Raw genomic sequence first — 26,333 nt, forward strand, 5'->3', positions numbered from 1 at the left:
ATTCTTGAAATTTTTTCAATAATTTAAAAAATTTAACATTTACATGTAATCAAATTCATAGCCTTTTTATTTCTGAGATGCCCTGTATGCAGCCAGTTCTCATTGTTGGATATATTTTTTTTAATATGTCTAGCTTTTGATTTAAGTAATGCCATCAGCGTGTTTACATACATATTTGGCTAGCTCAGATTCTCTCCTGATAATGTATTTCTGTGTGTAGGATTCTGAAAAAAAGGAGTGGACACCCTTTTCTTCAGCGTCCTCTTGCCACATTGCTTTTCAACAAGACCGTACAGTTTACTGTGCTCCCAGGACAGCACGGGTCTTCCTGTCTTGCTGTTGTCTCACCAGCAGTGTTTGCTTCCTTTTCTTTTGATGCAGTCCCTCTGGCTTACGCAAACACAGGTTGTGGTTGTCTTGTAGCATGGGATTCTCTCTGCAATATTTCATGTCCTGGAATGATTTCTTTGTTTTGTTTTTAGGGTTTTTTTGTTTTTGTTTTGGTTTGGTTTGGTTTTTTTGTTTTTTCGAGACAGGGTTTCTCTGTGTAGCCTTGGCTGACCTGGGACTCACTCTGTAGACCAGGCTGGCCTCTAACTCAGAAATCTGCCTGCCTCTGCCTCCCAAGTGCTGGGATTAAAGGTGTGTGCCACCACCACCCAGCCCTGGAATGCTTTCTTATTTTGTGACAATATTCTGGTCTGGTTTTATTGCAAACATTTTCTCCTGTACTATCATCTGTCTTTTAATGTGGGTGGCATGTGTTAATGGGCCCCAAACATCTTAATGTTAAAGGACATTTTTAAGCACATGTCAGTTGAGCCAGCGGCTTTTAACCTTGTACCGTTACTGACTGCTGCAGGAGGCATAGCACCCAGGGCACACACTGGGCTCAGGTGCCAGTCCTGCCTCCTCTTGTGTTGACTTTGGACAAATTTCTAATCCTCGAACAGGTTTCTAACCCATAAAGTGGGATGGAGTGATTAGCTGTTGCCTAGTGCTATAAGGAGCAAATGAACCGTTTATTTACAGAGTATGTTCCTGACACACAGGAAATGTGACTCAGGTACTTGCTTTTCTTGTTACATTCTGCAGCCAGCTTGGAAAGGAATTTTGTTTACAAAGCAATGCCTTATCAGTGAAAGAAGCCAGGTTTGTTGGGCAGAGGACTTGTATTCAGATATGCTCACTAAATGTTTGTGGTGAAGAAACTGTCAAATGGCCAGTAATAGCCAGCTAATCAGACACCTGCATTTTAATTTACTTAAATCATGTTGTTCCCCCTTTTTTCTCCTCTGTGAAACAGAGAGTGAATAAGAGAGGAAGAAAGACAGATGATAGATAGGCCATATACACATCTCTCCTCCCTCTTTCTTTCTCTCTCTTTTAAGACAGGGCTTTTGTGTATAGCCCTAGCCCGAGATGTTCTGGAACTCACTCTGTACACGAGCTGTCTGCTTCCCAAGGGCTGGGATTTAAGGTGTGTGCCACCACCATCTGGCCAAATCAGAGTTCTTAAAGCGTCTTATCCACTTAATTTTAAGAAAATTTGGAGAAAAAAATTATAAGACATTCTTATATGGTTTGCTTTCTGATATACATATACACATACACATACATACATACACAGAACAGCACCATCTCGCATAACAGAATTGTGGGTATTTTCAGTTTGTTCCTTTGGCCTATATAACATAACTCTACCCTCACTTCTGCTATTCACTTGTGTCTGCCCAAGTACAGGCTCTTCATTTGCATGAAGACGAGTCCACTTCTTGGGGTGTTATTGTTAAGTTAGACAGGAGGAGTAGGATCTGAGATTCCATGAGGAGAAGTGTGTATCGACTATAAGGTGCATTTCAGAATGTCTGGGAAAGGTTCTGTGTGTCATCACCACAGAGAAGTGATAACTGTCTTAGGGTTTTACTGCTGTAAACAGACACCATGACCAAGTCTTATAAAGGACAACATTTAATTGGGACTGACTTATAGCTTTAGAGGTTCGGTCCATTATCATCAAGGCAGGAGCATGATAATGTCTGGGCAGGCATGATGCAGGAGGAGCTGAGAGTTCTACGTTTTTATCTGAAGGCTGCTAGCAGAATACTGGCTTCCAAACAACTAGGATGAGGGTTCTAAAGCCCACACCCACAGTGATACACCTACTCCAACAGGGCCACACCTTCTAATAGTGCCACTCCCTGGGCCGAGCAAATACAGACCCTAACACTATCCAAAGGGATGGACTTGCTGACTGTCTTGACTTAGAGCATATGACTTAGAGTACCAAGACATCACATTGTATCCCATAAGCACATGGAGTAACTATGTCAACCAAAATAATAAAATAATAAAGTAAAAACTTTTAAAAATGAGATTATAGACATAGGTCTTCCAGACAGTTTGGAACAGGTGAGTGTTCAGTAAGTGACAATTTAAATTGTTTTTATTTATTGTGTAGGTATACATATGTGTGCCATGGTGTTCTTGTGGAGGTCAGAGGACAGCTTAAAGACGTTATTTCTTTCCTTCTATTCTTTGGGCCCAGGGGATCAAATTCAGGCCATCATGCTCGGTGGCAAGTGCCTTTGGATCACCAAGCTTTCTTTCCAGCCCACCAATAAGTGATAATTTATTATTTTTGCACATCAGCATCTTCTAAATGCAGTTGAAATTGGTAAGAAACAACTACAAAGAGTTAGATATTGATTGCCTCAGTGGGTAGCCATTGTTCCTTCTCCCAGCAGCCTTCTGGTCCTAGCCAGTCTTGACAGCCTGCAGACATATTGTGTCTCGTCCCGTATCTGCCTTGGACAGGATCCCAGGTTCAAGGTGTTCTTGGCAGCAATGGCATCGTTTTTGCTATTTGTCCATATAAAGGTTTAGCCTTTCTGGACCTTAGTTATAAAGGATGGAGTCAGCTTGGATACTTTCTAGTGCCTCCATCTTTTTCTTAAGGCTCTTTGAGCCTTTGTACCATGTGGTCCTTGGCTTGATGCCACCAACTCTCACCTTCTCACCTGGGCCCCCATTACATTAAGCCCAGTCTCTAATTTCTTGTGGAGGCCTAAATGACATTGTTTGTAGCCCATGCACTCTTATTGTTCAGGCAGAAGCAGCTGGGACTTCCCACCTCACAGCTTCATGTAGATGTCAGTTGAACGCAGGCCTCAGAGGCCTATTGCAGAACTTACAAGCCACCCAGTTTCCCTGATCTCGACCAAGCCATGCTCTCTCAGAAGACAGATGGAGGCTCTTCGTGGGTACTGTGATAACAGGCATGGCCTGGGAGCTGGGCTCTAGGACTGGCTCTTTCTTGTCTGGAGAAGCCACAGTGAAGCACTCCATGTAGATGCTGACTCAATTGTAGATGCTCCTCATAGCTCAACCCATAGCACTGGGCCAGTGCTATCTATGAGGAAGCTGCCATGCTGTATACTGTAAGACCTGACTTGCTCCTCTTCTTTTTGTAGACCATGGGGGACGTGAAACTGTTTGCCTCATCACACGTGTCCAAAACCTCCCACAGCGTGGATCCCTCGAGGGCCAGCTCCATGCCCCTCACGGAGGCCCCTGCTTTCATTCTGCCCCCTCGGAACCTCTGCATCAGAGAAGGAGCCACCGCTAAGTTTGAAGGGAGGGTAAGAAGCGTGGTTGATTGGGAGGCAGGGGAGGCCGGGGGCGGGGAGTGGTCCTCACCCCTTGTCCTCAGCAAGCCCTGTCTCCCTTTGGACTTTCATATGAATTGAATGTACACCATCTTGCTGTTTCTTCATTTATGGTGAGCTTTGGTCTGTGTCGGTGGACTCAGTAATGGAGGGGACCATGCAAATTGAACATCTTAAGGTATTTTGCTGTTGTATATGTTCTGGATACATGGCCTTGTGTCAGAAGGAATGCATCTTGGGTATATAATTTGTGCTCCAAAATCTGGGCTCCTGAAAAATGAAATGATTTTTCTCCTACGTTCTCCCTGGAAGGAACATTTTATCAGCTAACAACTGATTCCACCCAAGGTGACAGATAGGATTCTGATGTCATTTTGTCAACTTCTGACAACAAAGCTCATGCTCATGCCCATCTGGGGCCTCCATTTAGCCTTCTGAAAGTATGAACAACGTTTCTCATCTGCTTCTTGTTAAATAGGCAAAGATCGGAACATAGAGGAAAAATCTAAGACTGGCTGATGATGAAACCCAGGGGAAAGCCTTTTAGCAAGCTTGTTAGGTATTAAATCAGCTTTACATGGAGGCGATATGGACATGAAGGAGGTTATGGGTAGTGTTGGAGATTGAGCACAGGGGTTCCATCCCTGGAAGCACTCAATGAAGTATGAAGAATTCCTGTGTCCTTGTGACTCTGCAGATGTGAGCTCCTGGAAGCTGGTGAAGAAAGAGGTCCGAAGATGTGTCTTGGGTGTTATTGGCCTTACCTGTGTGTAGGTGGCAGGTTTGGCCACGTTGTTGTTTGGAGAGTGTGTAGGAAAAGGCCAGAGCTGCACTGAGTTGTATATGAGACACTGACCTGTCCAGTATGACCTTTGCCAATGGATCTGCCCCCACTATCTGTATTTTCTTTGTTTTATCTAAGGCAGACCAAGGGGACAGTGTGGGGAATGTGTCTGTGAGTTCCACCAGCATGAGGCTGTCTTCTGATGCCCTAAATTTAGTCCACCTTCTCTCATCCCCATACCAGGAAGAAACCCTGAATGGTCAAACGGAGAAAGTACTAGCTCATACCACAGCATAAGTGACCCTTGAAAACATTCTAGCACATGACAGAAGCCAGGCAGGATAGGACAAACCCACACAATCCCACTTACATTGCATGTCCAGGATGGCATCTATGAGAACAGGAAGGAGATGAAGAGCCCAGCAGGTAGTGGACAGAGGGATGGGCATGGCTGCCTGGTGTTCAGTTTCTTCCTGAGACAGAGAAGAGGCTCTGAGACTAGATAGTGCTGGTGGCCGTGTGCCTCTGTGAATGTTCTTCTAAAGCGCTGAACTGTACACATTATCAAATTTAACAGCCATTTAAGACATGCCTTAGTCAGCAGAACACCCCACCCTCTTACCACACTGCTTCTGAGAGACAGCTCCTGCCTTGGCTGGGCTTCCTCGGAGCACAGTGAAGCCCCAGCTGCTGCCAAAGTCACTGTCACAAAAGATCCACATCTTTGAGCTGAGAGCCTTGGAACCTTCATGAAACAAACACTCACCTAGTAGTTAGCGCATCTACTTTCTTGTACCTTCCACGAAGCCAGGCTTTCATTATCTGAGAAAAACAGCACAACACAAAAACTGTTGGCTGTTTCTAGCTCACAAGAGGCTGGGAAGAAGAGCTAACAGGACATTAAAAGTGCTTCATGATGTCATGCAGTACTTCTCTGGCTGAATTGAAAATCACATAATACAAGTTCAGTCATCTTGAACAATTCAGTATCATTTGGTACATTTACCAAGTTGTGTTAGTTACTGTAACAAAATCACTGAGTTAAATCAACCTTTAAAGGGTGGTTTATTTTGACTCATGGTTTCTAAGCTTTCAGCCATGATTGTCTGGCCTGTTGCTTTTGGTCCCGTGGAGGGGTAGCACATCATAGTAGGATATGTGGTAGACAAGCTATCCACACTCTGTGACCCAGAAACAAACAGAAGTCAGGGTCTCAACAGCCCCTTCAAAGGCACATTCCCAATGACTTAATTCCCTTCCACACTCTAAAGGGTTTACCACCTCCCAGGAGTGGCTACCTTAAGGACAAGCTTTCATCATGTGGGCCTCTTGGGGACAAACCAAATCCAAATTATACCAGTGTTGACTGCAGAGAATTTAAAACAGCATTGTCTTGAGAGTATTTGATTTGACTTATGTTGACCAAGTAGTTGACTCTGCATATTCCCCTGTGGCTGTGTGCGCCTTATGAATCAGCCCATGTGTCTGTCTTGCCACTTGCTACCCCACCAGGATCAGCCCAGAACACTGCCTCAGGAGGATGCTGGAATATGTTAAGGGGTATTGTTATAGACCTTGGCTTACTTGCAGCAAAAGAAGCCGTGGCCCAAAGCTCTCTACCAACGTGTGTGTGTATGTGTGTGTGTGTGTGTGTGTGTGTGTGTGTGTGTGTGTGTGTGCGCGCGCGCGCGCTACCATGGCCACAGACACAAGGAGACCACATCAGGGAAGGGCCACCTCTAATGACTCCAGGATGAGGAAGCTAGTTGTGTTGATACCAAAGGTAAAGCTGAGCTAGGGACATCCTGTCTTGGTAGCCCCACAGAAATAAAAAGCAAGGTGATAGTGTTGGAGTCCCATGGCTTTAGGAGTTCCTCTTAAGAGAAGCTGAGCTCTGAATGCAGGCTCTCACTTCCTGGGCAGAGGTGCCTCTGGACCTCTGAACCCTGCCTGTAGTGCCCTCTCTCACTGGGGACACAACCTGTTCCAGGTCGCTTCTGTCCCAGACCTGTGTCTGCCTCACGGCCACTGTAGGACAGCAGCTTTGAGAACTGGGTTCCTCCAGGAGCTCAGTGGTTCCTTTTTGAGATTGTGCTTCACCATTCAGTTCTGCCTGGCAGTTCCTGTTGGCCTCTTCCTTGCGGATAACCAAGAAAACTCCCACTGGCTTCTCTTGAGAGTTCCCATTCCAAACGAAGCCTCTAGCTTCCTCTGGAGAGATCAGGATCTGCACCCTCATTGAAATTCAGTGGATGTCACAAATGTGAACAAGTCATGAAGGCTATTTTCCCACCACCTCCAGGGCTGTGATTAGCAGTCGGTTGTAACTTGGGCTTATTACTTTTATTCCTTAAAGCTAAAACCAACTACCTTCTTTTAAGCAAAAAACTAAATGAACCTCACCTCTGATAATACACTTCTTCCTGTCACTCAGGATGTAGGTGACTTTACAGTGGTATTTCAATTGTTCTCTTGGTTCAGGCCTCTCTGGAGCACTTCAGACTTGACCCTTTCTCCACATGGGATTTGGTCTGTTGCATCTTTTGGAGGGGTGCACTTTTCCACTCTGTGACAGATACTTTGAGCAGGGAACACATAACCTGTAACCATTCCCTTAGCTGGCTCTTCAATGCCTAAAATAACTCCAGAGGCTTCCTTTGCAGTTCAGGGTGGCCCAGTGACACCTCTGTGCTAAAGTCATCTAGGGAGCTTCACGGAAAGCTGTCGTTTTCATGATGAAAAGTAAAAGAAGAAAGAAGACATCTTGGATGCTCTCATTTTCTGTCTTACCCTTTGTTGGGATTCCTTGTGAACAGAGCCAGGCCCCACTTGTTGGGCCAACTGAAGCACCTCTGTTCTGTGGTCCATAAGGAGAACTTGTGGCCTACCTCCCTATCTCAGGGTCCACTGTGAAAAGAGCAAAGCTGGGAAAATCCTAAATTCAATGCATTCTTCCCCTTTCCTCACAGACTTACCATTATCAACAAACAAGCGGAACCACCACGCCAGCCTTCTTGTCCTAAAGACCCAAGGGGTTACTGCTTTAAGGCCACCAGAGAAGTGTAGCCCAATAAGGTTTCACCCAAGCCCCTGGGCTCACTGAGGTGGCTCTCCTATAAAGTGCTGCCTTGACTATCTCAGGTCAGATCCCACTTCAGCTGTGGAGAGGCAGGGAACATGAGACAACCTACCTTGAAAGGGAAAATAATGGCTTCTGTTTGTGCTTCAGCCATTAGGAGTATCTTTTCCTCAAAGCTTCTTACCAGTTTCCATCCAACAGAGAAGTAGCCACTGTATTCAAAGACATGAGGAACTTAAAGGACATGACTGGCCTTCACTGGTCCCCTGGAATCCTAGTATGATTTAGAAAGGTGTGCATACACAAACAGCAGCTGCAACTCTGTGTAACCAGACAGTTGCAGAAAGTCTATCGACAGACTTGCTACTGGCGTTGGGGATGATGTGGAAAAAGGGATAGCGTTGCCATGGCTGATGGAGGCCACACATGCACTCGTAGTCTTGTTAGCCCCACCTGGGTGACACCCGGAAGTACTGTGCCAGAGCTTTTGCACCCAGACCTGGTGCTTCGTGCGCCATTTGAGACTGGCCTTCCTCCCACAGGTCTACCCTAATCTCTTGAACTCAGTGGCTGCTTCTTGTTGGTCTTTGAGCCTTGAAAGTGACCCAGTGTCTGTTGTATGATTTTGTACTCAGTACATTCTTGCTTCACTGAGGACACCAGAGTGGGGCTGTGCCTGAGCCATTTTCAGTCACAGTGGCTCTGAGCTCATTCTGAGCCCAACTCCCACGCTCCTTCCCAGCCATGTCGTGGGGCTCTAGCTTTTCCCCAGGCTATCCTGGATCAAGATGCACTTCCTTTTTCGCCCCATCTTACTGATTTAGAGTCTCCGTCCTTTAGAGCACTTTCTAAATACCTGCTTTTCTGAAGTGTTCCTCTTAGGTATTTTGTTAGAATACATAAGAGTCGTGTTTGTAGGACATGGACCATTACTGAAAATCACATAAGACCTGTCATGAATAATAATAACCATAGGAAAGACTTCAAAATGTGTCATTCAGTTGTGAGGAGCCGCATTTGCCATTAAAAGATGGCACAGGCTTCTGCTTCCTGGTTCTTCACGGAAGCTTTACTTGAGAATGTGCCTGCGCATGGCGAGAAAACTGAGTATGACAATTGGATGAAAGATTTGAGCCAATGAGGGATCTGCACGTCTCACAAAGCTCTATTTAAGCAGCGGGCTTTCTGAGCTCGTCGTCCTTCCCCTTTTCTCCATCTTGAAGAGCTGTTCAATAAATGCTGTCAGAAGAATCCTGAGTGTGGCATTCTCCTTATCGGTGAGGCTGTGCGCTACATTCAGTAATCATCTCTGTGCCTGCGTTAAAGAAAATGATTTCAATGTTAAACTATCATTAATAGCACTTGTTTCCAGACCTGCTGACCTGAGTGAAATCCCCAGGCTGCGCGTGATGGAAGGAGAGGCCCTGGGGCGCACACCCCTGAGGCCCCCACAAATGAAAATTCAAAGGAAACTTGGAAGTTCTTTGCCTTGACCTTTCGCTTCTGCTTCTCAGAGGTAGCAGCCATCAGCAATTTGGATAGATACTCAGAAATGTTCTATGCGAATCCGGCATCTATCTGAATATCCTTTTGTGCACACAGGGTGTCCATGCCGATCTGCCATGTGCTGCCCTTCCTTAGTTCTGTTTCTCGTTTGCACACTTAGTTCGGTTTGCACACTGGCAGATGGGTGCACCTCATGGATGTGTGCGAGCTTTCTTGCCCTCCATTGCCCCCTTCTGACTTTCCCTAATGCTAAAGCCCCGACTTATTGCACTCTCTGTTTACACGCACGGCAGAGATTACCACCTTTTACTTCTTTAATGAGAGTGAGTTCTTTGAGGTCTAGATTTGCACTGTTGCATAGGATCACCACTAGTCACATGTGCCTGTTTAATTTACAATAATATTAATTAAATAAATTTAATCAAATTGAAATTTTATTTCCCTGGCCATACTAGGGAAATACACGTGCTAACACATACACATATTTTAAGTGTTCAGCGGTTTTGTGAGGCTAATAGCTACCGTGTCAAATAGCATAGATTACAAAGCCATCACAGAAATCCTATTGGACATGCCTGATCTAGAGCATTCTTATTAATTCAGTTCTTAGGTACTGGTGATTCTCACCTAAAAAAAAAAAAAAAGTGTTAAAAAAAAAATCTGTTCTTTGCTGGAGCAATGGCTCAGCAGTTCAGAGCATTTGCAACTCTTACAGACGACTAGAATTTGATTCCCAGTGTCCACATGGCAGCTCATGAACTGTTCGCAACTCCAGTTACAGGGGATTCAAATCCTTCTGACCTCTGCTGGCATGCACATGGTACCTACGCATACCCAGGCACGTACACATATACATATACATAAATTAAATAGGGATTTTAAAAATAACTGTTTGCTTCACAATAGAAATGAAACACTGGGGTCTTAAGAATTTATTTAAGGCATAAGATGTGTCCAAAGGTTAATGTCACCTCTTAAGGAAGAGAACATTCTCCTCTAATCCTGTCTGTAGTAAGGAATGCTGGCCTGGACTCAGCCAGCATGAATCTTCTCCTGAGATCCCTGCAGATATCTGCTCCAGATGGCTAGAAGACACAGCCTACAATGCCAGAGTCCCTGAAGCAATGGAATGGGGCAGACAGAGTAGATATTGCAGTTGTTGGCCACATTAGCATTGATGTGGTAGACTTCCCGTCTACAAATGCCATGGAAATGAACTTAAGCAGATTCAAGTGAGGGAGATTTCAGAGCTGCACTGAATACAGGAGAAAGGGGTGTCCATGGTTATGAGATCCCCTCAGGGTTCCCCTAAGGGACCCACCTATTAGAGCATCGATAGGATGAAGACTCCATAGAAGACAGATTCATATTTGAGGTTAAGGATCTGGTGAGTGAAGAAGGAAGGATGGTTTTCTAACATCTTTGTGGAGAAAATTAGAAGCTCTTTGTGTAGCTCTTAGCCAGTGTCTTAGGAGGAAAGATCCATTTCCTTTGACACAATGAGGAGAGTTGGATGTGCTCTCTGCTTGTTGCATGGCCAGAGTCACTTAAGTGAAGTCTGTTGGGAGACTGCCCCACGTGCCGCTGTAGCCATCCCCCGATTCAAGATGATCGGCCAGTATTTGGTTTCAGAAGTTTCTTTACAGCTACCTACATCAGGAAACTGGTTCTTTAGCCATTGACCACGAATCAGCTAACGATGGTCACAAGTTATTTGAAGAAAATGTATATGATATTATCACCCACCCATAGACACAGCTCAGATGTGTTAGTTATGGTTACCGAAAGTAAATTAGGAAAGCTTTGGCAAGCCAAAAGTAAAGTAGTGCTTGGTAGCCTGAGGCAGGAGAAGAAAGGCAAAGTGTGGGGATGCCGTGGGAGGTGAAGCAATCAGTATTCTCCAACGTGGACACATCAGATAACCGAAGTTTAGTTTTGTGACTCAAAACCATAATGACAGGTGGCTGACACATCACACACCGGTAACTTCAGCACGAGGGTGGCCAAAGTCCCACAAACAAATAAGCAAGCAAACCCATAAAGATACAGGTAAATAAAATCCACTCCCAAGCCAGATCTGGTACCTTTCATTAGTGGTATTCTCAGAAATTTTGAGCTACAATTTACAAGTTATATCTGAGGGGTCTTTTCTTTTACTTTCTTTGTAAAAATGTATTTGTGTGTGCATGATCTACTCTCTCTCTCTCTCTCTCTCTGTGTGTGTGTGTGTGTGTGTGTGTGTGTGTGTGTGTGTGTGTGCATGTGCATGCATGTGTATGTGCCCGAGGAAGCCAGAAGAAGGTGTTGTAGCGCCTGGAGCTGGAGTCACAGATGGTTGTGAGCTGCCCAATGTGGGTGCTGAGAACCGAAGAGGCTTTTCTTAACACATAGGATCTGGCAACACCTCCACACAGCACAGGCACACCGGCTCAGCAGGTGCTCTCTGCTCTAAGCATGTCTTTTCCGTGTTGCTCTCACCTCTTCAATTTGTAGCTTTCTCCAAACATCAAGGCTAGTGTCTGTTATCAATTGTGACATTGCCATTCCCCTCCTCATGTCTAAATTCATAGTAGGGCAGCAGAAGATGGGCAGGAACAGAGATGGTTCTTCTCCATGCTCCTTCTGTGGCTGGCTTTTCTGCCTAGGTTCTGTAGGCATTTGAGGTTATGACCATGCCATCAACACCCGATAAGAGATCTAAAAATCCAGACAGGACTGGCAAGAGGGAGGCAGCATAAGTCAGAGAAATTCTTTGCTTTTCCTAGTGGAAATAGTCTAGGTGCTATCTGATTAAAAAATCAGATAATCATAGGAAATGGGCATATGGAAGAGGAGAATGGTATAGTGGGTACCAGAGGCTGGGGAGAGTAAGGAGGGCAGAAGGGATGAGGCAAGATTAACTGGTGAGTCCTAAAGTACAGCTAGTGCGCTCATGAGGCTTTAAGGTGCGATTGCATAGCAGAACAACTATAAACAGCAGCAGTGTGCTGTGAACTCCACAATGCTAAAAGGAATTAAAAAAAAAAAAAAAAACTCCATAAAGAAGTGATCCATGGTTCCATCCATTTACCTAAGAATGTCTTGAACTCATTGTTTTTAATAGCTGAGAAATACTCCATTGTGTAAATGTACCACATTTTTTGTATCCATTCCTCTGTTGAAGGACATTTGGGTTCTTTCCAGCTTCTGGCTATTATAAATAAGGCTGCTATGAACATAGTGGAGCATGTGTCCTTGTTATGTGTTGGAGCATCTTCTGGGTATATTCCCAGGAGTGTTATAGCTGGGTCCTCAGGCAATGCTATGTCCAATTTTCTGAGGAGCCGCCAGACTGATTTCCAGAGTGGTTGTTGTACCAGCTTGCAATCCCACCAACAATGGAGGAGTGTTCCTCTTTCTCATCCTGAGTGAGGTAACCCAATCACAAAAGAACACACATGGTATTTACTCACTTATAAGTGGATATTAGCCCAAAAGCTTGAAATAGCCAAGATTCAATTCACAGACCACCTTCCTGAAGAAGGAAGACCAATTGTGGGTGCTTCGGTCCTTCTTAGAAGGAGTAACAAAATACTCAAGGGAGCAAATATGGAGACAAAGTATGAGACAGAAACTGAAGGAGGGGCCATCTGGAGAACATTCCACCTGGGTATCCATCCCATGTGCAGTCACCAAAGTAGACACTGATATGATGTCAGGAAGTGCATGCTGACAAGAGCCTGATATAGCAGTCTCCTTAGAGGTCTGCCAGAGTCTGACATATTCAGATGCAGATGCTCACAGCTAACCATTGAACTGATCATGGGTTTCCCAATGGAGAAGTTAGAGAGAAGACTGAAGGAGCTGAAAGGGTTTGTGGCCCCATGAGGAGAGCAACAATACCAACCAAACAGAGCTCCCCAGGGTCTAACCACCAGCCTGGGAGTCCATAGGGAGAGACCCATGGCTCCATCTGTATATGTAGGGGAGGTGTATATGTCGGGCATAGGTGAGAGAGGATATGCTTGGTCCCATGAAGGCTGGACACCGAGTGTGGGGGAATTAGAAGGTGGGGAGGTGGGAGTGGGGGTAGGTGAGGGCACATCCTCATAGAAGCAGGAGGAGGGGGGTTGGGATAGGGGATTCCTGGGCAGGGGGGGGGGAATGGGGTAAGGGGATAAAATCTGAAATGTAAATATAATATCCAATAAAAAAAAGTGATCCATGGGCTAGAGAGAAGGCTCAGCGGTTAAGAGCACTGGCTGCTCTTCCAGAGGTCCTGAATTCAATTTCCAGCAACAAGATGGTGGCTCACAACCATCTGTCCTGGGGTCTGATGCCCTCTTCTGGCATGCAGATGTACATTCAGATAAAGCACTCATGCATACAATAAATATATAATCTTAAAAAAATCCATATCTCTTAAACTGAAATATGTTCAATCTATGTAAACAGAAGTCAACGTATGCATGTATTGAAATATTGTATGGCATCACATTAATACATATAATTTTTATAACTTGATACGTCTGTTAAGATACATTTATAAGGAAACAGAGCAAGTGCCTTAGTTTCTTTTCCTGTTGCCATGATAAAATACTCTCACAAAAGCAAATTAAGAGAGAGAGGGTTTATCCTGGCTCTCAGTACAAGTATTTAGTCCAACATGGCCAGGAAGTCAAGGCAGCAGGAACTCAAAGCAGCTGGTCCCAAACAATCCTGATTGTTATATCCACAATCAGGAAGCAGAAGGCAGTGAATGCTTGGTGCTACTCAGTTCTGTTTCTTCATAACCCCAGCCAGAGAATGGTGCCTGCACACACAATAGGCAGATCTTTCACATCAGTGAACACAGCCAAGATAACTCCCAAGAGGCGCTTCAGAAGCCTGCCTCTCAGATGATGTTAGGTTCCATTAACCAGTGATAACAGTAGTCATCACACCCAGAGAAAATTAGTGTTGATTATGAAGTTAATGATAAGAAGAACAGAAAGGTGCTTCTAAAGGCTGTGCTTGGGAAGTGACACTTTTCAAGGGAGGGGAAATACCTAGAGGGGAAACATCTTTCTGTCAATGTACACCTTTTACTTCTCATTTGTTCCTACTGCTAGAGTTTCTGTTCACAGTAGATAGAAATTATGCCTGTAAATTTTTTAAAGCATAATAAAATGCTTGTAAAAATATTTGTACCAGCAATCCAAGTTCAGTGTCCAGATCCTGTCAGATAAACGATCAAAGACAAATCCACAGTTTACACTGAAAATATCACAGACAGCATTTGGGCACGGAAGAACATGTAACTGAAACAAAATGCATTGCACAACCCTGCTGGCAACCGAACAGAAATTTCAATACCTGTCTACCTGAAAAACTAGCGAAATAAAGCTCTCAAAAGCCCAGTGTGGGATCAGTGAGGAGGCGGGATGTTTCCTTTGCTGGAAGCATTGAGGATTACCTCAGCCTCTGGGGACTCAGACTGGAAGAATGTTATAGGAGCAATAAAACCATTGATCCATTTTGCCAAGAATTCTGTTTTGACACTGTAACTTAATTCTTAACAGAGAAGTTGGGGGAAAAACAGCCAGAATAGAGATGCCCAGAACACTATTTATAATAGCAAAAGTGGAACCAGCCTGTACCCAGAGAGATCATCATATGAATGCATTAGTATGGCAGCTGTTACATAATGTATCACCTGCCCAGGCATTTTGGAGAACTGCATCCGTAAATGGAAATGTGTGAGAATAGCAAAAAAGTGGAAAGAAAGTAAGAACCAGGATGTGATTGTATAGACCAACTGCAGTCTCACCAAAGTGCCAATGTTCTTATTACATGCAATTAGTAGAAGCTTGGGAGCCTTGTAAGTAGGACTTCTTGTTGTCGGAGTCCCTCTAAATGGTATGTTTCTAAAATTGCTTGGTGACAGCTTACCTGTCAGAGAAAATAGGCACAATTAAAATGGGCCCTTTGTGCTAGGAAGGCTCGTAGGTGCCTGTCATCTTAACTGTTTCCAATTAGCTTGTCCCTTTGCCTGGACGGTAAACAAAGGAGTAGCAGAATGAGCAGCCACGGAGAGCTGTCTTATAGCTGCTGTGTTGCAGGTGGCCACAGGGTCAGAGTCTGGAGGACCGTGCTATTCAGTGGTCCTCTACGAGTGCCCAGTTCAACCTGACTCATTTTAGAATTCCCTGTGTTGAGACGCTTGATCATATGTAACATTCTTCCAACTTCAAAGTTAACTACCAAGATACTGTGTTGATAAAAAGCAAAAGCAAAACATGTGAGTTGAGTTTCCAAAAGGAAACAAACAAGCATGGCTGCCAGCCTCCATGTGAAATTTTGGTAGTAACTTTTCTCCTCTGTGAGGCCTTTTCCAGCTCTGTCTTCCCACTGCATTGTCTTTCTTTGCGTGTTTGAGGCCATTTGCAATGCAATTATGTTATTACCATTCTGTGCTATAGGAAACAGGTTTGTCTAGGGCTCTGCCTGCCATGGAGCTGTCTTATAACTTTGGAGAAATGATTGCCTCCTCCTAGATCTCAGGTTCCTTTTTAATCTGAGATAGTTCACCTGACCCTAAGGCCCTGAAGAGTTGAAATTCTGTGGAGTATTTTATAGTGTGTGATATTTCATGTGTCTGACTTTTACATCATTATTGTCATTCAGATATGAGCTCCCTATATAGCTCTGGCTGGTCTAGAACTTTCTATGTAGTCCAGACTAACCTCCTGTCTCAGCCTCCTGTGTGCTGGATTTACAGGTATGTGTACCACACCGTCTTCCCATGTCTCCTTTTTAGGGGAGAGGATGCAGCTTAGAGGTAGAGTGCTCTCTTAGCAGTCACAAAGCCCTGGGTTGGTTTCCGGCACCATAAACAAACACGCTTGTCTAATTTTTGAAAATCTGCTCCACTCTTAGTTCCTAGTTGTTGCCCAGTAAAAAGAAATCATTTTTGTGTAGTCTTACAGGCTTTCTAAATGTTAGTCTCTGCCTCATTAATGCCCTACATTTACTGCAGGTAGATTTTGAGTGTTTGGGTCTGATTCACACAACTAATGTTTACTGAGCATTTTCTCATGAGCCAGACAGTTAATTTGTTTAGAACCAGAAATATCTGAGACATGCAGGACTGCCATTTCTGAATATGGCTGTGTTTGTATTCTTCTTATCACCTTGGGAACTGGGCCAGATAATCTTGACAATTGTTTCTCTTTAGCATTTTATTATATTATTCGGTCTGTTTGTATCTTGGTATCAGTTTCCTTTATAGTTTATTCTGATCAGGTCTCATTTCTAATAATATACCAGACATTTGTGTGGTATTGTATAGTATATGAAATCCTCCCAACCTAAGAACAGCGAGTGCTAACTGACTTTCTCCCATTTCCAGAATTCTGAGGAGACATAAGCAGAATTAAACAAGGTGAAGCATACAGGGAGAGCGAAAGGCTCTTAGAGCACAGTGCCTTGCAGAAGGGCTCAAAGGAAAGTGAGACCAGTGTCAATCAGTTCCTAGTAACTAACTCCGCCCACCTGTGAGTGGTGCTGCTGAAGAACGGGTGCCCTGTGTTCCAGATGCTAGCTGCTCAGCCCTTCTGCGTTTATCTCAGCTGAAGCTCTACTTAGTGCACTGCTTAGAATGCTTCCCTTCACATCAGAGCCTTCTTTCAGTTTTGTGATTAGTTCCCTGGGAGACAGGTCATATGGAGTCAACCCTTCCTAAAGGCATTTGGCTGGAGACTTAATCCTCAGCTTATGCCCTTAGATACTGTTAAGATTATTAATGATGTTTAAATTTTTTCTTATTTATTTTGTATATGAGTGATTTGCCCATGTAAGTATGCTCACTTTATGTGTGCCTGTTGCCCAGATATCAGAAGATGGTATCTGATCCTTTAGAAATGGAGTTACAGATGTTTGTGAGCTGCCCTATAGGTTCTAGAAACCAAACTCAGGTTCTCTGCGAGAGAAACAAGGACTTTTAATCATGACCTGTCTTATGATGTAAGGTTTATTATAAGGACTCTCTGATGCCTTTTTTCCTCCTCAAACTAATATGTTAGGAGAGGACCATTTAACCTAGTTGGCAACTGCCAGACCTTTGCACTGTGCCTGCTTACCTAGAGTAAGGAGCTGTCAGTCAACTATTCCTCTCTTTAGCAGCCATCCAGGTTGATCACAGTAACCTGTCTGCTTTGGACTTCATGGATGCCTCAAGGAAACATTACTCCAGCTATGAAGAGCATTGCATCCATGGTTGCTCTCAAAGTCACAGTTTCTGCTTCGTCCTTGTTTCAGTCATGATTGAACCAAACAACTTGTCCCAGCTCTAAGGGACATCACATTGGTAGTGGCAAGCCTTTGTCTCTTCTAGATGTTATCTTGAAGCTATTCTTAACACAGGAGAGAACATCTTCATAGTGTCTTTACACAAAGATTGTGAATGGTGTTTATGTAATGTTTGTAATTAGTGTGTATTTGAGGCTTGTGGTTGGTAGATCTAGAAACCACATGCAAACAAGACTGTGACTGGTGGAACTAGAAACTACCAGAATCCTAAACTCCTTTCCAGACTATATAAGTAGAACTGTATAATCATGCTTTCACTTTTTTTGTGGTCAGGCTAAGAAATATCTTCATGCGCCAACTCTTTCTCCCATTGTTACAACAGTAGGCCCTCAAATGCCTCTCCCAATGGTCTTTTGCCTACTTTAGTCTACCACAGGTAGGGCGGGATGAGCTGGTTACATGGAGAACAGATAAACAGCACCTATCATGGTAACAGCAGGAAGATTGCTAACAAGTTTAAGAAAGCAGCCAGAAGGAGAAACTGAGATCTGAGCTTGTGGGGACTGTGGAAGTACTAAGAAGGTAAGAGATGGTAGAAAGCTGATATTATGGTAAAAGACTATGAAGAATCAAAAGTGGGAGACTTTGGAGAGCTAAGACTACAAGTTCTGATCATTTTAAGAGTTCTAAGAAAGTTCCCAAATATTAAGAGCTATAGAACTCACAATACCTGCAGCTCGGGAGCTGTGACACTGCTAGGCTGCCTGCATTCAAAGCCAGAGCAATAATCTTCTGACCTGAGTACCCAGAATTACATGTGTGCAGTTTGGAAGTCTAAGTTAGCAGAGCCTGAGCTATCTGCCCTTGGGATTATAAACCCAGCCGCAAAGCACTAAGGCCTACACTGCCAAGACTAAAGGATAATACATACTTTCAATTCTCACCTGGGGAAAAGAGCCCTCAACCACTTGTAACACCAGGACTGGACCTCTTTCCATTGTCCTGTTACCTGGGCTCATGCCATAATCCACACTCTCTGGCCACGTCTTGGGCGTTGCCTCTTAGGCTTCCTTTAGTCTTCCTGATTGGATTTTCAAGTCTTTAAGAGTGCCACCTGGTCTCTTCCAAATCCTACCTCTAGCAGTTGGCCTAGTCTTCTTGTCCACACAGCTATAGATTGTTCTGTTTTTTTTTTTGTTTTGTAGTATACTTTGGTTTCAAGTCCTTCTCATTTGGGAACTTGTCACTAGAACAAGACAGTCTTGTTAACCAAGTCCGAATTCACTGTTGGGTTCTTCACTGCCTCTAAGATGGATTCCTGTGCATGGTAAATGTACCTACCTTTGCATCGATATGACCAAATATCTGGGAGAACAGCTTAAGAGAAGATAGATAGGGCTTGGTTGTTGTTGTTGTTTGTTTGTTATTTTGTTTTGGTTTTTGAGTCTCAATCCATGATAGCAGAGGAGGCAGGACAGAATGACTAAGTCCATGGCCGTTGGAGCATGTACCAGCTGTTCTCATGGTGATGACCAGAAAAAATGGCAGGTTAAAACCAGAGATACTTATAACCTTCAAAGGTCTGATCCCAATAATCCACTTTTGCCAACTGTGTCCCATCTCTAAAGGCTCCACAACATTCAAAAAAGCCTCATAACCTTGGAATTTAGACCATTCTTCCCCTAGCCCCAAAGGCTCATGGCCGTCTGAGATGATTCAATTTAAGTAGCAACACGATACAATCCATAATCACCTAAGAAAGCCTCAATTTGGGATTGTCTACACTGGTTTGGCCTGTGGTCATGTCTGTGTGTAATCATCTCAATTAAGGTAATTGGAAGACCCAGCCCACTGTGGGCAACACCATTCCATAGGCAGGGTATGTGTTGTAGGGTAGGGGTGGGATACTGGACAGTATGAGTGTAGAAATCAAGTTGAGTGCAAGCAAGAGTGCATGTCTGCTTTCATTTCTTCTCCTGGCTATACATGTGGTGTACCCAACTGTTTTAAGTTCCTGCCACCTTAACTTCCTGGCTATGATAGATTGTCACCTGGAATTGTGAGCTAAAGCAAACCTTATCTTGCTTAAGTTGATTTTTTTTTTAATCAAATTACTTTGTTATAGCAACAAAAATGAAAATTACACCATCTGGTAATGAAACATGCATTTAGTCAATTTAAACAGTTTCTATAGTGTTAAGATCCCCAACAGTGTTCAAAAGTTCAATGTCTCTTATGTAACTCAAGGAAATTCTTAGCTGTGAGCTCCTGTTTAAAAAAAAAAAAAAAAAAAAAAAAACAGGTTGCATGGTTCCAACATACTGTAGCACCATTCTGAACGAGAAGGACAAGGCCATAGCAAGGAAAACTGAATCAAAACGACATTGAAACCTAACAGAGCAAACTACAAAGAAACACCCAAATCCTATACCTCCATGTCCACAGTGCCCGTAGCATCCAAGGCACATGGTGTCATATGTGTGCATCAGTGGGTGTGTGTAGATGTGCCCCAATGGTCCTGCACCTGTTCGCACATGGCTTCTCTGCTTGACCAGCTGTGCTCTGTGCCTATAGCTCTCCTCAAGAGACATTATGCATTCCTGGCATCTCCAACATTCTGGATTCTCCACTGCAAGGAGAATTAGGTTTCAGCTTGGCAGCCTCCTTGCATAGCCTGCTTAGAGGCTTTTTGCAAGGACTCCAGTCCTGTTACACATTGTCTGGCTTCATAGGCTTTTTTTTCCCCTGAAACTTTGGTGCAAGATTTCATGATCCCACAACTCTTGCATTCTGCCCACCTACAAAACTGGCATCACATGGTTGATACCAAGTTTGTCTGATAACTCAAGAAAGAGTCAAATCCCTGTACTCACTACTTTTATGTCAACATGACACAAGCCAGAGTCATCCCAGAAGAGAACCTCAATTGAGGAAACACCTGCATAAGACCGGATGTAGGGAAGTCTATAGCACATTTTCATAATTAGTGATTGGTAGGGGAGGGCCCAGTACATTGTGGGTGGTGCCATTCCTGGGCTGGTCGCTCTAGGTTCTATAAGAAAGCAGGCTGAACAAGTCATCCAGAGCAAGCCAGTAAGCAGTACCCTCCATGGCCCCTGTATCAGCTCCTGCCTCCAGGTTCCTGCCCTGCTTGAGCTCCTGCCCTGACTTTTGATGATGAACTATGATGTGGAAGTGTAAGCTAAATAAACCCTTTTAGCCCCAAGTTCCTCTGGTTATGATGTTTAACCACAGCAATATTAACCCTAAGACAGAGCTGCAGTGGCCTCTGAGTGCATGGTTAGCTGAACCTGGAAAATACTTTCCCAGAAAGCCCTTTCCAGTAGGACGCCCCAGTGACATGCTCTTGTCAAATGGACACTTATGCTTTCATACCCTGGAGTCTTGATGATGGTTGATAGTGAGGTGACCAAGCTTTCCAATGGTCTCCATGCCCAGTGCCCAGTTTACCTTTAATAGTGTTTCTGCATTGCTTCTCATGATTTTCATCATAAAGTCAGCTTTAAGTAGCCAACAATAACCATGCTACAGCCTATATGTTATATTTCGATCTTATTCACCAAATAAATTAATCATTATTACTCTTGAATTTAACCTCACTCTAATTTGCTAAATAGAATATAGTCAGGTTCTTAGCCAGAAGAGTGACCTCTAATCCAATCCCCGACTCAGAACTTATCACCATCCAAAACCTCAGGAGCTCAGCCTTTGCTGTCTGCATTTCTGTCCACATTCTAGTCTTTCAAATTCCCACCGTCAGTCATTTGTTAGATGGAGCTCACAGAATTCTGAAGCTTCTCCATCCTGTAGCTCCAGACTTTTCCAAATCCTTCCCACATATCAGGTCCAAAGGCCCAAGAACCATGTGGTCAGATCTAGTCCAAGGAATAACTCCACTTCCCAGTATTTTGTTTCATTTAACTTTTAGGTTACAGTGACCAAAATACCTAACCAAAAACCTTACAGGAGGAAAGGTTTGTCATTTCAGAAGTTTTGGTTCATCATGGTTGGGGAGGCAGGTCAGAGCAGCTTAGCCATGGTGGCAGGATCACGTGGCAGCTGGTCAGGAAGGAAACAGAGCAGACGAAATAGGGGAGGGTATAATATGCAAAATCCCTAGCAACCAACTGCTACAAGCTATGCCTCATGTCCTGAAGGCTTCATGGCCTTCAAAAACAACAACAACAACAACAACAACAACAACAACAACAACAACAACAGAAACTGGGGACCAAGCAATCAAAATATGTGTGAGGGAGGTGCTTCAGAGTCAAAACATAACCGTTTTTTTGGAGGGAGGCTGTTTAGGTTGTTTTGTTTTTAGACAGGGTCTCATAGCTAGGGCTGGCCTTAAACTCCTGATCCTCCTGTGAGTCCTGGCCATTGCTGATATTACAGGTAAGTACCACCACACCTGGCAACAGTAGATAACCAGCGAGCTTTGGTTAGGCTATTCTTGAGCAAGAATGAGCTTAAATATATTAGGACACCTCATCAGTGTGGAGATACACAAGCTCTATCTTTCAAATAATGTTGTCTAGCAGTTTATTGGTTATCTAAGGGTGTCCTCGACTGAGACCACTGGCAAAACCTGCAAGGAGGGCTGGGCTGGTGGTCAGATGCCTGGGATTTGGTTTCTAGGTGCTCTGACTTCTAGGCATTCGTTTCTTTCTTTATAAAATGAGGTCAAGCCAGATGTCTCCTTTATCCTTTCCTGCACTAACATTGCATAACTTCATAAGAATAAAATATGGGCAGGATTTGGAGTCCAGGCCTACCCACTCTGTTGACATGCTGTCCACTTGTCCCCATTTCCCCCCACAGTGCTTCATGACAGCTGTGACCCTCAGAAGGCTGGCCTAGGTGGACGTTTGTAAAGGGATTTATTTCAGTAAACACGAGCTGTGGGATGACATTTGCTGCTTTTGGAATAAAAATATGGCAGAACCAAAGTCTGTCCTTTCACACAAGAAGATCCACCCCTCCTGCATGCATTCCAAACACACGCGCGCGTGCGAGCGCGCGCGCGCGCGCACACACACACACACACACACTTCTACTCTCACACTCACACACATATACACACTCATCCACACACATTCACACTCCTGTAATCACACATACACACACAGTCACACATACTCATACTCTCACACTCATACACACACACATATACACACTTATACACTATCTCTCTCTCACACACACGCACATATACACACATGTTAGGATGCTTCCTGGAAAGATAGGAAGAGCACCCTCATGCCAGCTCTGGTGGTTTGTTCAGGTCTAAATGCTGTTCCTGGTCCCTGACAGTAATGGTGAGGATAGGAATTAACCCATATATTTTCCCTTTCATGTGGTGACATACTGAGACCCCCCAGGTAACTCCTCTACAAGATGCAAGTCCTCCCCGAAAACCCCAGTAAGACTGTGGGTTCAATTCTAGTTAGTCAGGCAGGGTGGGGCCAGCTAAGGGATGGAGTTAAGCAGCCAGCACAGCATCCCAAGCCCAGGAAGAAGGTATGCCTGTGAAGTGTGAAGCACTTGGCCAACAAGCTCTGGGAAGTCTGACTGAGGAGTGAAAAATGAGCTTGGAAGAGTTGGAGCCAGGAAGGCAAGGAAAATAAAATCAAATCTGGATCCTGATTTAAAAGGAATTAGGCTGAGGGGAGCCAGGCACCTGGACATACTTTCCACAGCCTGTCACACAGGGCTTGCATTTTCCACCATGGGTGAGGGCGAGTGGAGCCCTCTTAGACTGGCATCCCAGCCTGTGGTCCCTACAACCAGGTTGCTCAGCAACAGAAAATGCTTGACAAGTGGAGTGCTTTGGGGTTGGGAGATGAGGAACCTTGCCTCCATGACGTATAGAAAGGAGAGAGGAGGGGCATTTCTGGAAGAGTTTGGTTCCAGCCAGTGTTCTGAAAATACAAGGAACCCTTGAACATGATTACTGAATTATGGAAGGCAGAGGTCTTTTGTAATAAAGGCCTGCCTCTTCATCTGGAGTTTGAAATGAATTCTAGATACCGTAAGATGTGAGTCATTACTCTGGAGATATTTTGGAGACGTGTTTCTCAAAGTGGGCTCTTTCAGAATTCACTGCCGGCCCAGGAAAGACCATGTGAGCACAGGTGAATCTGGCAGCCACTCAGATCTGGAAGTCAGCTGTGGGTATCAACCATCCACAGGGGATCACGTGGCAATTGGGTGACTTAGAATGGGTAACTGGACATCAGTGTCTTGCCCAGCTTTACTTTAGAAAATGATATGTTTGATGGTCATGTTTCATGGGAAGGGGTCCATGGATGGCTGTGCATGGTCAAATCATAGATTAGTAAATCTCAACCTTTTATTTCTTCCCATGATTCTTATCATGCCCAGAATTCCCCAATGGGAATTTAATGCCACAAATATAATCACTATTTTTATGTATCAGAGTTTACATATACGGTGTTTCGTGTATAAAAAGAGTAAAGGTGGGTTTTTTTTTTTTTTTTTTTTTTTTTGTCCCTTCTTAGAACTGATTTTTATCCAGAGAGGGTAAACATGGGGACTCACGGTGTGTGTTTGACATGTCCTGGGGAGATGATGACTAGGTGGTTGGATGAAGAAGTATGGGCTAAGAAGAGAGGTCTGGCCCTCTAGGAAATGTGGGCAGGAGAGGGTAACAGAATCAAATCTCTAAGAGTAACAGTGAGTAAAGCACCCTGGATGGGGACATGAGAGCTGAGGGGACAGACCTGCATCATGAAGGGCTGACTGCCCAGGAGGGTGTTCCTGCTCTTTCTCAGAGACAGTAGATGGGGGCACTCTGCCTCCTGCCTTACCCCATGGCTCATAACTATCATGCCATTTGCAAACAGGGTTGATTTCTTTTCCCTTACAGAATGCGCCTCTTTGACAGCAGCTGGTTGTTGGAGAGGAGAATGGGAGACAAAGGGCACAGGGGATAATAAGAATAAGAAAGGAAAATTGTTAGGAGCCAGCTTCATTCTACTGGAAGTTTGGGCAACTGGACCAACAGGAATATTTACTGGGGGCCTGAGCTGAGAACGGTGTGTGTGGTGTGGTGGCACGTGGGTGTCAGCTGAATGGGTCAACAGGGTGCACACTGCTCTTAGCTGCCTTTGTCATGGCTATGACAAAATACCTGATAATGTATACATATATATTCATATGTGCACACACACACACACATATATATGCACACACACACATATATATGCACACACACACATATATGGAGGTAAACAGTCTGTAGAGTGGTTCAGTACAATTTGTGGTTTCAGGTGGACAATAATCTGACATGGTGGAGTCTTGCTTTTCACCTTCATCCCTGAGTCACTGGAAAAGCCCACTGTGTGCTTATAAGTACTTCCCAGAGCTTGCCATAAAACACCAAGGCCAGAAACCAAGTACCTCTGTGCATCAGAGTGGCAGGAGAATGGCAAGGATTCAGGTTTCACAGCCAGGTCTGGGCTGGGATTTCTCCTGCTTATGCTCTCTCAGCCTCATAGGTGTGAAGGGAGTCATCTCTCCTGCCTCACTGTACACCAGTGTGTGCATAGCAGCTGACTAATAAAGCAGACATCGTGCTACAGTCATCTACCTATGGAGACACGTTCCTACACTACCTGAGACCACAAATTGGACCAAACCCTCTCTATACTGTTTCTTCTTGTATGTTTATGACTAATTTGTAAATTAGACACAGTGGAAGAGCCACAACAGTAAACTAGTGACACAGCAGAAGAATTATAGCAATGTACTACAACAAAACTGTCTGAACTTATGACTTGTTTATTTCTAGATTTTTCTGTTTACTGTGCTTTGGATAACCATTGACCACAAGTATCTAAAAACATGGAAAGCGAAGCCTCAGATAAACAAGGACTCCTCCGGAAATAGGAGTCCAATGGCCGGCCTGCCCACAGCACTCCTCTGACAATCTCCAAGAAAGCCTTAAAGTAGAATTGCCCCTAGTTAGGAAACACCCGGAAGGGCAGAAGTAAAAGGAGGCCTGAGCTTGCCTGCCAGTCTGCCGGGCCATAGTCAGCATAACTTCTTGCTCGATAGCTCTGCCCTGTATCTCTTTTCTGAGCTGCATCTCCTTTAGATGATGGCTGCTGGGAGTCGGACTTCATTTTTACTTCAACCCCATCTTCTGCTGCACAGAATCTTGGGGGGATTTTCCTGATTACTCTTGAAGTCACTTCCTGTCTTGTACAGAGGAACACCAATGCCTCTGTCCTGGCACTATGTGGATGGAACGGCACTGCTGCACCTGTTAAGGTGGTCCACGCTCGGTGGCTCTTTGTCACAGGCCCTTCACTGCTCGGTATCCTCTGTTTTTGCCCGAGGTGTCAGTCATTTTCCAGAGCGCTGTCATGTGACATTAATGGTTAATATTCTGCTCAATATGATCCCCTGCTATCCGGCGAATCATTCCCCGGCTGCAATCATTTAGGTGGTTTCTGTATTTCCTCTTATAAATTGAATGCGCATGTACATCTTTATACATGAAGTTTTTAATTTCATATTTAATATCATTTCCTAGGGATTGATTAGTTGGCAGTACAGAGGTTAATGGGACAAAAGGCTTCCATCTGAGTGTCTTCTGAAGGTTTACTCTTCAGTTTAAAACATTGCCATCAGAAAGGGATGAAGCATCCTACCAGTCTGATGGTCTGTCAGCTCCCTGTGAGTTGATCAAGTTCCTCTCAGCGTCTGGCTATGGGCTGCTGCTTCTCTCTTTCTGCTGAACTGCTTCTGAGTTGGGCTCCTTCTCTCTAGCTCACTCTGCATTTGCCTCCAGCTCAGTCGACCACCGTGGCAGTCAGGGTCTAATGGGGCCTGTGACCCATCAGTTGGAAGACTTGAATCAGGGACCCCAGAGTGAGGTCTCTAGTGGTAGCCAGGGAGGGGAGAGACAGGGTACACTCACAGTTAGGTCTCTTTAGTCTGGTGGTCAGAACTCCATAGCGCCCAGAGTGGGGATACA

General features: G+C 44.4%; 1 protein-coding gene across 3 annotated transcripts in view; it reads left to right on the forward strand.

Annotated features, from left to right (window-relative positions):
• The window catches only part of Mylk (myosin light chain kinase), a 254,873-nt gene that overhangs the window by 63,326 nt on the left and 165,214 nt on the right, over nucleotides 1–26,333 (forward strand). For all 3 annotated transcript variants that reach the window (XM_034514936.2, XM_076942877.1, XM_076942876.1), the window contains exon 2: nucleotides 3,474–3,641. In XM_034514936.2, the coding sequence (XP_034370827.1) occupies nucleotides 3,477–3,641 (165 nt within the window). In that variant the 5' untranslated portion in view covers nucleotides 3,474–3,476. The remainder of the gene's footprint in view (nucleotides 1–3,473; nucleotides 3,642–26,333) is intronic.

Source organism: Arvicanthis niloticus, chromosome 12, assembly GCF_011762505.2.
Source record: "Arvicanthis niloticus isolate mArvNil1 chromosome 12, mArvNil1.pat.X, whole genome shotgun sequence".
Taxonomy (NCBI): domain Eukaryota; kingdom Metazoa; phylum Chordata; class Mammalia; order Rodentia; family Muridae; genus Arvicanthis; species Arvicanthis niloticus.